Raw genomic sequence first — 12,925 nt, 5'->3', positions numbered from 1 at the left:
TTAATTCCACACAAAACCAAACATCAAGCTTATTTCTGAACTGTAAGACTGACTTAGCTTTGGAGGGGGGATTCATCAGGAGTGGTTTAAATCACTTCACACCCTTTAACTGCACAGCTTCCTCCTACAGGAGAGAGGCTGCAAGACTCAATTATTCCTACACACTTCCCCTTTCAAACAAATGCTGATACTCCGAGACAAAACAAAACTTCAGAAAATTACTTTTAATTACAACTCTCAAAACTTCAGTGACAGAAGGTGCAACCTAAAGAAGCTGCATGAGTAGTTACAGCTTCACAAGTGACACTATTAGGCTGCCTGCAATATCCTGCCTCAGAATTAATCAGATAGTGTGGATCTGGAATGAGACCTGGAGTTTCAGCTCCAATTCTATGCGAGAAAACTGATTTACAAAATGAGCCAGCTTAGTTTACTGTTGACAAAAAAAAAAAAAAAAAAAATTTAAACCCAGCCAACCTCCTGCACCATATGGACTTGTGTTCATTTTCACTCCTAGCTTAAGCCAGCAGTTCACCCTTGCTCTTCAGGGATGGAAGACTCACCCCTTAGCCTGCTCCGAAGTCAGAGCCTCGAGCTGGTAACGCCCTGATCTCGTTCAGGCTGTAAGACTTTTATAAGAACCATCCTAACCCTACCAACAATAATTAGTGGATCAGGAGCTCCTTGAACGAGGAGCTGGAGACTCACCAGTTTCTGGATTTCAAAGGTTCCTGGGGTTTGCCAGAATCCTCTGTCGTCAGGGCTCTCCAGCCTGACCTGGAAGCCGGAGGCCGTGGCCACCGCGGTGCCGCCCGGGGCCAGCGCCAGGGCCTGGATGCGCTGGTTGTGCTGGAAGTGATGGATGGGCTCCTGCCCCAGCAGCAGGCTCCAAACACTGACAGTGCCTGCACAGGGAAATGGGCACTGGGGTTAGCTCAGCCTCCGACACAACCTTTGAGCGTTTAAACAGCTGCAAATGGAGCTGGTGGAACAAAGGAATACGTGGGGAAGAGATGGGGGCATCTGAAGTTCAGCATGCTGTGGCTCCTCTGGCCACAGGAGAATTTATGTGCTCTGGCCTGAAGCTGAAGGAGGGGATGTATAGATGGGATATTGGGAAGGGATTCCTTCCTTGGAGGGTGGGGACAGGGTGCCCAGAGCAGCTGTGGCTGCCCCTGGACCCCTGGAATTGTCCAAGGCCAGGCTGGTCAGGGTTTGGAGCAACCCGGGATAGTGGAAGGTGTCCCTGGCATGGCAGAGGGGGATGGGATGAGCTTTAAGGTCCCTTCCAACCCAAATCCATCTGTGATTCTGTGATTCCAGGCTCTATTGCTCTGTACCTAATTCCTAATTTCTCACTGTCCAATAACATTAGCAGCTACTTTGAGGAAGACTCTTTGACTTCTCTCACATTTCCATGTTTGGAGATCAGATGTAAACAGACACCTGAAATTTCGTTCTATTATAGAGAGGCCCTCAATTACCCCAAATCAGTGAGGAAGAACCCACATTCCAATTCTAAGTCACTTTGCTGCACAATTCACAGAATCACAGAATATCCTGAGCTGGAGGGACCCACAGGATCATCCAGTCCCAGCCCCTGGCCCTGCCCAGACCCCCAACAACCCCACCCTGGGCATCCCTGGCAGCGCTGTCCAAAGGCTCCTGGAGCTCTGGCAGCCTCGGGGCCGTGCCCATTCCCTGGGGAGCCTGGGCAGTGCCAGCACCCTCTGGGGGAAGAACCTTTCCTGATCTCCAACCTAAACCTCCCAACACAGCTCCATTCCCTGTCACCACAGAGAAAAGCTAAACAATGCAAATCCTAAAGAATAAAGAAGTGTAAGTCAAAAGAAAACATATTTGTAATCGCATTTTTGCCAGCCTGCTCCCCAGTTCTCTATTTAAAAGCATCATCATCTGAGTAAGAGCAACCTGAGGCAATCAGGAGGGAACAGAAGGGAATTGGAGCCTTCTGGGCCACCTTTGCACTGAACTGAGCAGCAATCTTCCAGCGTGACAGGCAGGGCTGGAGAAGCCTCCCTTGCAGAGGAGCACGTTAATGATGAAATGATTAATGGCAGCTCTTCCTTCAGAAGGAGACATAAAAGCCCTGACAGACAGCTGTGGATGGGCACCACTGCCAGTTTGCAAACACTCCTCCCCAGTCCCAGAGGAGGTGAAGCAAGAGTGTGGTAATGAAACTGCACATAGTGAAATGGTAGCTAAATGAGTTTAAATTGATTTATGGTAGCTTTTGTAAAGATTATTTGGTATCTGGAAAGTGCTACCGATGTGAAATAATGCAGATAATCCTTAAGATCCCTGTCTAATGGCACTCCCACTGAATATTTATATTCCTCACCATGGGAATGAGTACCATAATGGGGACCATTTTTGTTTTATTAGGGATGAATATTTAAATTAATCTGCTATTTGCCTAAACAATTAGCCGCCTCTGTTTGTTTACACAAAGCCAAAACTGCAATTAGGCTTCCATCAGAAAGATAAGTCCCGACTAAAACTGTCCCGACGGAGTCGTAAGGGCTCAGAGCAGAACTTCCCAAAATTACTTCTTAGCATAATGGTAATTATGTTAATTGCTTAAAAGGTAAATAACTGCTGAACTGGGTTTGCAAAACAGACTGGTTACACACAGCTTAAAACCAGTTAAGAAATCCAAGAGGGCAGCACAGGCTGCGCCCACGGCAGGGCTGAGCTGAGGCTCCTCTTCCCCAGAGCAAAGGGATGGGGAGGTCTCACCTCCAGGAGAGATGATTCAGCCAGGCAAAAAAACCCATCAGTGATAAAGTGGTATCAGACACAGGGAGTCAGAACTGGACTTTTGTGTCAGACCCTGGATTTGGCTGCCAGGCTCCTCCAAGCAGGAGGATTTTCAGGTTTTGTTCAGCAGAAAATGTATCCCAACTAAAGAGCAGGTTCATGAAGGGGAAAAGGGAGGCTCATTTGCTTTCAGTGAAGCCTTTTGTTTGCATATATCTGTGATGAACAATCCACTGGGTTTAACAGTGTCTAAATGGATGACAAGTTCTGGAAAACTAAAAAAAAAAATATTCTGACCACAGGAGCAAACTGAGAAAGCCAGAGCTCAGGGTTCTGCTCTCTAATTTTGGGCAACAAGCCACTTATTATTATTATTATTATTATTATTACTATTACTATTACTATTATTGCATCTCAAACATGACAAAATCTGTCCAAAATAAAAGATTTTAACCAGGCAAACACAGAGTGCACAAACACAGATATGTACAGTGTATTGCCCATATAATGATACATGATATGGGCAATACATTCCTGGTAATCTAAAAAAAAAAAAAAAGTGACTTGTAAGGTCACAAATTCACATATGATGAAGGAGCACAAAGTAAAGAGTAACAAGGAGAGTTCAAAGAATATCCTGAGTGTAAAGGGACCCACAAGGATCAGGACAGAAGGAAAACAGAAAAAGAAACACTCCACTGGATTTATAAATAGGTAAAGCTGCTATGAGGGTTAAAAGTGCTGCTTAGAATATTCTGCATTTCACTGCAGAAACAACAAAAGGTATTTATGGGTGTGCAAGTCCTTGCAGCAGTCAATCACGTTTGGGTAAGAGCAAAAAATCCCACACCATTCCAGTTCAGGTTATTAGCGTGGCACTAAAAAAAAAATCAGGCTAAGATTTAGCAGTGCAGATGAGATCACTGCTCTCCACAGTCTGTCTTCCTGCCTCCAGCACTGCCCAGCACCTCATTTCCACAGCAATTCCTCTGCTGAGGTGAAGTTAAGGTTGCAGTCATACGTTATCTTTTTTTATTTTTTAGAATACTGAAATCTTACTAAGTGTTAGAAGGTCATGAAATGAAAATTATAAGCAGCGGTTTCACGGCACGCTAAAAGCCGCCCCATAATTGTGATTATTCCAACTGAACTCTAACAATAACTCCCCACAATTATTTAGAATTATGAGCAAGCTGGAAAGTCATCGTGGCTCATGAAAAGAAGTGCAAGAAGCTGCTGCTGCTGGTGTAATGCTGACATTCAATGTGACAATCACTGCATCAGCCTCATATCTCACTTTGCCCCAAATTTGACAAAAAATTCAACTCCCAACCCAACATATTTCTGAATTGTGGCCCGATGAAAGGCCCATTTATTGCCATTCACTCCAGACTGGAAAGTACTTGGATAGAACACTGAGCATGAGGCTGTTGTGCCTCAGAGAGTGCAGTGCTGATCCTGACTGAACTCCAAATTTCGGGAGCATCACCAGCCTTGCACAGCTCTTGCTGTGTCAAAGGTGGGAGGCTGGAGGCTCCTTTCTCTCCATCAGCAGCGCTGGCAGCACAAAAAACATCCTGCTGAAGCAGCTGTTACATCTGTTTTCACACAGGTTTTTCTCTGCTATTACAGGCAACATGTTTGCTACAAAATTAAACAAACCCAAGTATCTTTTTTCCTTTAAAATCCCCTAATCCTCCGACACGGCAAGGCAGCACAACCACAGAGCAAACAGTGTTAAATCTCATTTGTAAATATTATCCTGGCTGTGTCTGGCAGTGTCACACAGCCTGTCTGAGCCCCTCCTGAGCTGGGCACAGCACAGGGCACTGCCCACCTGAGCTGCCTGCTGGGGGAGCTCGGGATGGGAGGGCTGGATGTGGGTGTGGAAGATGCCAGCTCGGATCCTAAAGACCTTTGCATCAGCTCTTCCACATTAAAACCAGCATTTGCTGTCAGCTGGTGGCTGCTGCCAGCTTTGGAAGAAACGTAAAGCAATCTACATGTGCATTATCTGAAAAAAGAAAAATTTAACACCCCAGGATTTTTTCTGTGCTGGAGCAAGGAATCCAAATGTGCTCATGGTTTACAAGCTCATTCCCTTCAGCCTCTAAACACCATGGCCTGGGAAGGCCAGAAGGTGCTGAATTCACACCATCTCCATGATGCTTGTTCTGTTTCAGGGTTGTGGTCTTGCCACCTTGATTTAAACAAAACAAAGCTCTATTTCACCTTTTGAAAACCCTTGGACTTGATGATCCTTGTGGGTCCCTTCCAACTCAGGCTATTCTATGGCTTCTTACAGGTGCTTTTTTTTTACTCCAAAGTGGGAACATTAATTTATTTCCTTATAATTTTTAGCTATATCATATCTCTATGAAGCACAAGCAGTATAAGAAAAGCATGGGTGGAAATGAGCACCAGCCTGAAGTATCAAAGTATCAAAGTATCAAAATTTGTTGCTGTGAATTTTGAGTTTCTCCCAAAACCATTTCTAGTTGAAGGAGTCAATTTAACCTTAGTAGATACTTGAAGTTCATTAACCAACATTTTACATTTAATTTTCACTTCCAGCAGGTCCTGAGGGTACAAAGAGTGAGAGATCAGACCTCAGTGACAAGAGCCTTTCCCTCACACTAGCATTAGCACACCAGTTCCCACCAAATGTTCTCAGATTTTACCTCCACCACCCTTCTTCCAGGGATTTCCACACAATACCATCCCTGGACAGTCCCTCAGAGAAGGCACAGACCCTGTTTCATTCCCAGTGTTGGGAATGGGATGACTGGGATGGGAAATCACTCTCCACTCGCCCAAACCAAGAGATCTGCACCCACAACCACCAATGGGAATAAACATCCCAGCCCCTGCTCCTGCAGTTTTCTTCTGACAATTTTCCTTCACTGCAGCCAGCCTGGAATGCTCCTTCTCTCCTGGAGCATGTCCTGGCACTCAGGGAAAGGCACCAAACCCATCACTCTGCAAAGAGGGTACAGAAGGGACAACACCCCCAGGGCAGCTTTAGGGTCATCAGAAAGGACAAGAGCACAGAATTCCAAAAAGCAGCGCTGGGCAAAATTCCCCTCCTGGAGCCTGCAGCACCTCTGATCCCTGCAGCAACCACCCTCCTCTGCATCCTCTGCAGCTTGGGAGGGGCCACCAGCTCCTCACAGTGGGCCTGAGGGGGTACAAGCAGGGCAGCAGGGCTGTGTTCCTCACCGTGCCTGCAGCAGGGTGGCCGTGGCATTTAAAGGACAGCAGGACAAAGTTCTGCTCTCCTGTTGCTGCACATCGTTTTCCAGTCAAACCATGCAACTCCAGAGCGCAGGGGGGAGAGGGATGGCTGAAGTAGACTGCTGTTTCCCAAAAGCTGTGGCTCCCAGCCAAAGGCAGGCAAGCATGGAGCAGATGGAGTCCTGGCAAGGCCTCTCCTGTCCCTGCATTAGCAGCATCTGCTCATTACCCAGAACCCTCGCCTGCTTTATCTAATGCTCCAGGAAAAGCATTTTGATTTGATTCATTTCAGTTCGGTAACGTGCAACACAATTAGTGGTAAAATCAAACTGGAGCACTGCCAGTGCTGACAATAGGAAACAAGGCAGAAGAAATATGAGGCCAGTGGGTTGGAATTCAAAAATCACAACTGTGGCTCGAGTTGCCAAGTCCCGTTGCCCCAGGTGTACATCCAGTGCCCCCACTGAGCGCTGGCACGGGCACAGGGAACTTCATTTGCTCCCCATCCATTCCTCCCTCCTCTCCCTGTCCCTGCAGCCCGAGGCTGGCACCATCAGGAACCTCCACCAGGAGCCACAATCCCATTTTCCTCCAGGGCCACCGTGGAGTGACAACCCACTTCGGCCAGGGCATCCCAGGAGGACAAACCTGTGTCCTGGCTGTGCCTGGGCAAGGAGCTGAGGAGCAGAGCAGAGCAGGCTGTGCCTGCCAGCCCTTCCCTGGGATGGGGAGCCAAGGCCAGCGCCGCGGGAGCCCTGCGGGACCGGGAGCAGCCGATGGTGTCGGGGCGAGCCAGGGATTCGCCAGGGAAGTCTAGACTGCCTGACAGCACCACCTCCAACACGAGCAGATGGTTTCTCTGGGTTAGTCAAACTTACAAACAAAGAGGAAAGAGAGCTGGAAAAGTACAACAAAGAACAATCAAACACATTATCTTCAAAGGCGTCCGCTCCCTCCCCAAAATTTAAAATAACTCTCTCCACCAAACTGTAAATATGTGCTTTCAGCTTGCAGTTAGTAAACACTGCTAAAATGGGTCTTTTTATTTCCCTATTCCCATAGAAACTAAACTATTCTGACCAAGGCTTCTCAAATCAGAGTAACTGCCATATCACAGAGCCTATTAAAATCTCTACCCAAAAGAATAAAAGATGCCGAGCTTTATGCAAACTAGTTCAGTCACAGCGCTGACAGCAAGGGATATGACAGGCAAAAAACCCAGACAAATTATTAGATTAGTCAGTGGGAAACTAGAAAACAAACAAAAGACTCTCTGCTAGTCATTGTTTGGAACACTGGAAAAAAAAGCCAGCACTTAAACCTCTGTTATAGTTTCCTATGACTCCAGTAAATAATATTAATAACACCAGATTTGCTGTTGTCAGAAAATGTTGCCTATCAAGAATTTTTACCCATAGAAAACCAACCTGGCATGATCCAAGCTAGAAAACCAGCTAAGGATGTTGAGAATCTTAAAACACATAAAGCATTTAATTTACTTCTAAAATAAAAGTATGGATTAGGGATTTTGTTTGGATTATTCACCTTCTGCTTTGTTTTCACCTGTAGACATGCCAGGATCAAAGACAGTATGTGTACAAAGCTCTCTGAACTTACAAATATTCTTTCTTTATACCCAAGGAGACACTTTAAGTATCAAATTTTACATTTTAAAGAAAGATTATGGGAGTTGAGTTCTGCCTGAGCCCCTCAGTTTAGTATCCCAGTTGGCCGGTACTGTCCAAACCTGACTTTTTAAATTGCTGTTCCCAAATCCAAAAGATGTTGGTCTCTGGCTCTTGTTGTCCATTACAGAAACCCTCCAAGGATATTTAAAACAATGCACACAACCAGGCTTTTATGAGGGTTTCACTAAATATTAGGTGAAAGCTTTCATTTCTTTAAATCCAAGTATATAATAACAACCCAGCACTGCAAACCAACACTTCAGTGCATCCACACACCACGCCAAGATCGAGAGGGATGGGGATTAATCAGGCATCCAAGTTTACCACCATCCCCATAACAAAGCTCCACAGCACCCCAAGGGAGTTTTGGCCAGAGGAGAAGGCTGGTGGAAGAATATTTAATATTTTTATAGCAAAACAAGTTATTTGCTTAAGATAGCTTGGCTGGACTACAGCCTGGCACTCAAGCTTTGTGCAGCAGCTCCAGTAGGAATTAAAGCTCAGTTTTAATGGGTGCTATGTTCCAATGCCTCCTAATGCATTTAGGGTTATTGGCCAACTTTCTCACATAAAAGCAAGTGTGTGCGTGTGTGTGGATACACAGGATTACAGACACACAAAAAGCTGAGCACAGCTGCTTCATTTTTGTAAAGCCTTTTTTTTTTTTTTTTTTTTTTTTTGCTGTTGTTTTAATAGGGAGGAGAGTTGTGGTTGCTCACCGTCCTCGTGGGCAGCCACGGCCAGGGAGCTGTTTATCCTCACAAAGGAGACGTGTGGCGGGGCTCCAGCCCCTCCAGGGCCTGGCACTGCTGCCAGCACGGGGGCTGTGTAGTCCCAGGTGCGGGTGTCCCACAGCCTCACCTCCCCTGAGGTGTACCTGCAAAACAAGGGCAGCGGTCACCCCGATGGGAAATGGATTGTAGAGAATTCTTACAGCTTGATAGAAGGCTTACATAGGATGTATCTGTGTGCAAGCTATGCATATAATCACAGTTATAAAGAATTTGAAGGATTGTGTTGTATAACTTTATCTGTTGTATAAATTTATCTGTTCAGAGTCCATCCACAAACCACTTCAAAAACGAAATCATTTGACAAATCAAATTAAAACAGACGATAGATCATAGTTAGATGACTTGTTTAAAACATAAAGTTTTACACCTTAACTAAAAAAAACTTTACAAAATAAGTTTCTATGCATTGATTGTTGTAGTGACAATACCTTGTGTTCGTGTTAGTGACAGTACCTTGTATACTTCATTGTGCACAGCAAACAATAAATAAAGCTGTCAAAGAAGTTTTTTCCGTTCAAGAGAGAGGGGGAAATGTGGGAAATGAATTTGCAGAGAATTCTCCAAGCCTGACAGAAGGCCCACACAGTGAGCATCTGTATGCAAACCTTGAGATAAGAAATGTTGACTTAGAAATGCCATGGAATAGGGCAGACATTGCTGAGAGAGAAATGGAGCTAGAAACAAGTTTCAAAGGATGGCTTTGCAAACAAGACTGGATACTTTGGAGAAATGGAACTATGAAAATGCATTGTAGTGGGACCCACGAGGGGTAATTTCAGATCATTGGCTTTAAGGCATCTACAGCATGGTGTGGCTAAAGCTGATAGGCCAGGAAACACTTACAGTGTTTTGTAATTAGGAAATAGTTGGCTTCTGATTGTGATGGTGTGAATTGTTACACCTGTATTGTCTCACCCTTCTCACCAGACTGAAAATGGAATAAAAGGTTTTAAAACGCCTCTCAGTTGCCCCATCTCTGGGTCAGAAAAGGGCTTAATCCAACAACCTCACAGCACCTGCAAGGAGGTGGCTGCAGCAGAAGGGAGGAAGGAACAAGGATGGGTTCAAACAGCTCCAGACTGATCCTCCCCCAGTCCTCTGTGCACAAAACCATCAGCTTTGCCCATTTTAGTCCCATTTACTGAATGTGGCACCAAAGTCTACCAAGGCAGGCAGGTAAACTGAAATTGGAGCTGCAAGGAATGGTGTGGCCAGCAGGACCAGGGCAGTGATTCCTCCCCTGTGCTCAGCACTGCTGAGGCTGCACCACCTTCAGTGCAGTGTCCAGTGCTGGGCCCCTCAGTTTGGGAGGGAGATTTAGGGGCTGGGGTGTGTCCAGAGAAGGGCAACAAGGCTGGTGAGGGGCTTGGAACACAAGTCCTGTGAGGAATTGTGAATCCTGTGAGCTCCTGAGGGAGCTGGGGTTGTTTAGCCTGGAAAAAAGAAGGGTCAGGAGTGACTTTCTCACTCTACAACTCCCTGACAGGAAGCTGCAGCCAGGGAGGGTCGGCCTCTTCTCCCAGGCAACAACTGACACAAGTTGAGCCAGGTGAAGTTTAGGTTGAACATCAGAAAAGAATTCTTCACTGAAAGAGAGACTGGGCACTGGAATTGTCTGCCTAGGGAGGTGGTGTTTCATTGTCACAGCTTTTAATGAAGGGATGGGACCACAGATGGGCTAAGAACCATTTATTGCTCAAATAAACATCAGTTTCAGAGGCCATGAGATTTTAGAGCAAGCAGTTGGCCATAGCTCAAAGTAGTCACAGGCTCCTTGTTACAAACCAACATAGAACTTTCTAACCCAATGAATAGATGCCACAAGGTTTATTTTGCTTTTCTAACCTATCACCTTTACTTACTTCTGCTGCACTGTGGGTACTTTTGTCCAATGGCTTCTGTCTCACTTGGACATAAATGCTTCTGTTATAACTTCTAAACTCTCAGTTTATTCCATACAACCACACCCCTACACTATAAACCCTTCACCATCTTATCAGTGCAGTTTCTCACTTACTTAAGGCATATTCTTACAACTATAGAAACATAAGTTTATTTCTTTTTTCTGCTAAATGTCTGTGTATTGTATTTTTACATCAATCCAAGCTTCTTCTAAGGCTGCAGATCAAACCCTTCAGTGCCTGTGGAAGTTTCTGTTGTTCCAATTCCCACAGTGGTGGAGTCACTGTCCCTGGATGTGGCACTCAGTGCCATGGTTTAGTTGATGAGGAACTGCTGGGTCACACGTTGGACTTGATGTTCTCAAAGGTCTTTTCCAACCCACTTCATTCTGTGATTCTGTGACACACAACTCAGCCACCACTATCAGTGTGGAACTTTGCAACTAACATAAAAGGAGAGCCAAGATCAAGAGGAAAAAGGAAATCAGGAACGAGCCTAAATTACATCATGGCAAAACTTCAAACTGGTTCTTTTCAGTCTTTCAAGATTTCTGGTTGTGTTAGAGCAGAGCATTTATCTATGACCATACAAGCACCCACCCAACCTACTGCTCTTTATAGGAAGAAATTTCTTTTTATAGAAGAAATTTCTTAATGTCTCATCAACAGATCAATTTACCTACGTCTCTGAAGACTAATTAATTAATTGATTCAACTAAGTGTTGTCTTTAGAGTTAAAGCAATGGTTCCTTTTTTTGCAGCAGGCTCACTAAAATACCACAAAAACTGTAATTTAACATCAGCTTGTCAATGAGGAAATAAAGAAACAGAACTAAACTTTCCAGGTAATATTGAATATATCTGAATGAAAGAAGGTTGTTACACAGCAAACAATGGATAAACTGCTCTGGGCCATCTATGACCACACAAAAGACTAATAAAGGAAAAAAAAAAATCACAGAAAAAGCAGAAAAGCTTCTACAACTGGTCAAAGACCATAGTTCTATAATTATTTAAGGCCAGTTTTGACAAAACTGTGATAATTAACATTGTCAGATGCCTTCCTCTGGCACAGCTGACACTTGGATTCTTTTGGAAAATCAAAGGTGCTTCCTGCTCTGTCACCTTTGTTGTTACATCCTGATTTTTGGGGGAGAAGTATCATGGAAGAGTGATTCTTACCAGCCTCAGAGGTCTGGTGGTTGGGAATCTGGCTGTGCTTATGAGGAAAAAAAACCCAGTTAATTACAAGAAAAAGAAGGAAAGGAAGGTTTAGGAGACGTGGGAGTTGCACTCAGGTTTCCCAGTTCTCTGGGCAGTGCCATGCCTGGGCACGAGAGCAGATCCCTCCCAACATCTCCCGGTGAAAAGGCTCCAATTTACAGCAGGAATTAAAGTGCCCAGGGGGGTGGTGAAATCTGTCAGGCAGAGAGAGGTGCACATGAATTCCCTGCACTGATCAGGAAGAGAGGGAAGCCTGTCCTTGTCACCTGCCTCCTCTGCTGTGCCTTACAGGGGAGCACCCAGGGAAATGAGAGAACAGGGTGGGACACTTCTCCCTATCGCTCCCTCTGCAAATGAGGCCCAAACCTCTCTGAATCCTGCTCTCATTTCCAATTTACAGCAGCACAATCTAAGAAGAACAGACCAAGAAAGAAGCTTCCCCAAAGCAAAATGTTTCATGTGAGATTGGACACGGAGCACGGATCAGATCACAACAAATCTCTTCAGTTTGCAAAACTGGAAAGGGCTCATTTTGCTTCAAAATCTGGATATAAATCGCAACAGGACAGGTGATTGCACAGATCTGCTGCACTCCCCTTCAACAAGAGGCACGCAGTGTTTTGGAAGCATTTTAATTTTGAACTGATTTTTGTTTCCTTATGTTAGGGTTGGTTGGGGTCGTGTTTTCGAGCTTCTCCTGACTGCCAAGAGCAGCAGATTCTTCCCAAGGGAAGCCAAAATTCTCTTGTCACTGAAAAGTGAGTTTCAGGGGAGACATAAAACACTGGTAGACTGGACAGAACTCAGTGACAGAATATTTGTTTTCATCTCTAAATAAACAAGGAAGAACAGCATCTCCTCCTAGTGTAGGTCTCACACAGTCCAGGCTGGAGATGTAAAAACAAAAACTGAGAGAAGGAGAAAATGGCAGGAGAAGAGGAGAGGCCCAGGGCTGGATAATTCTCAGGGCACACTGCACCTGGTTTCCCTACACAGCCTGGAACACAAGGGATCCAGCAAAAATAACAATGCATTGACTGCAATCCTGGAATTAAAGAGCCAACATCACAGGATCACACTAAATCCTTACATTAATTTTATCTCAGAATTCAATCAAGTCAAAATTTAGTTTGACCCATTCTTTGTTCATGAAGAACCACCTGAACCTGAAGCTCAAACTGGAGCAGCACCACCAAACACTTCTGGCCATTGCTTTGAAATCAATTTGATGATGAAATCAATTCTGATGTGTTTTTGCTGGAACCTGTTTGGCAGGGTCTGCACCAGCCCACCCTGCAGCCTC

At 45.0% G+C, this 12,925-nt stretch overlaps 1 protein-coding gene across 1 annotated transcript in view; it reads right to left on the bottom strand.

The window, feature by feature from the left end:
- Positions 1-12,925, bottom strand: part of FBXW8 (F-box and WD repeat domain containing 8) — a 57,290-nt gene that overhangs the window by 21,525 nt on the left and 22,840 nt on the right. Inside the window, exons 5-6 of the mRNA XM_053994145.1 lie at positions 8,423-8,580; positions 709-905 (exon numbers count right to left, since the gene is read on the bottom strand). Of these exons, the coding sequence (XP_053850120.1) occupies positions 709-905; positions 8,423-8,580 (355 nt within the window). The remainder of the gene's footprint in view (positions 1-708; positions 906-8,422; positions 8,581-12,925) is intronic.

The sequence above is a fragment of the Vidua macroura genome, chromosome 18 (genome assembly GCF_024509145.1).
Source record: "Vidua macroura isolate BioBank_ID:100142 chromosome 18, ASM2450914v1, whole genome shotgun sequence".
NCBI classification, from domain to species: Eukaryota; Metazoa; Chordata; class Aves; order Passeriformes; family Viduidae; genus Vidua; species Vidua macroura.
Note: the sequence above shows the minus strand (reverse complement) of the source record. Positions and strands in the feature narration are given on the sequence as shown.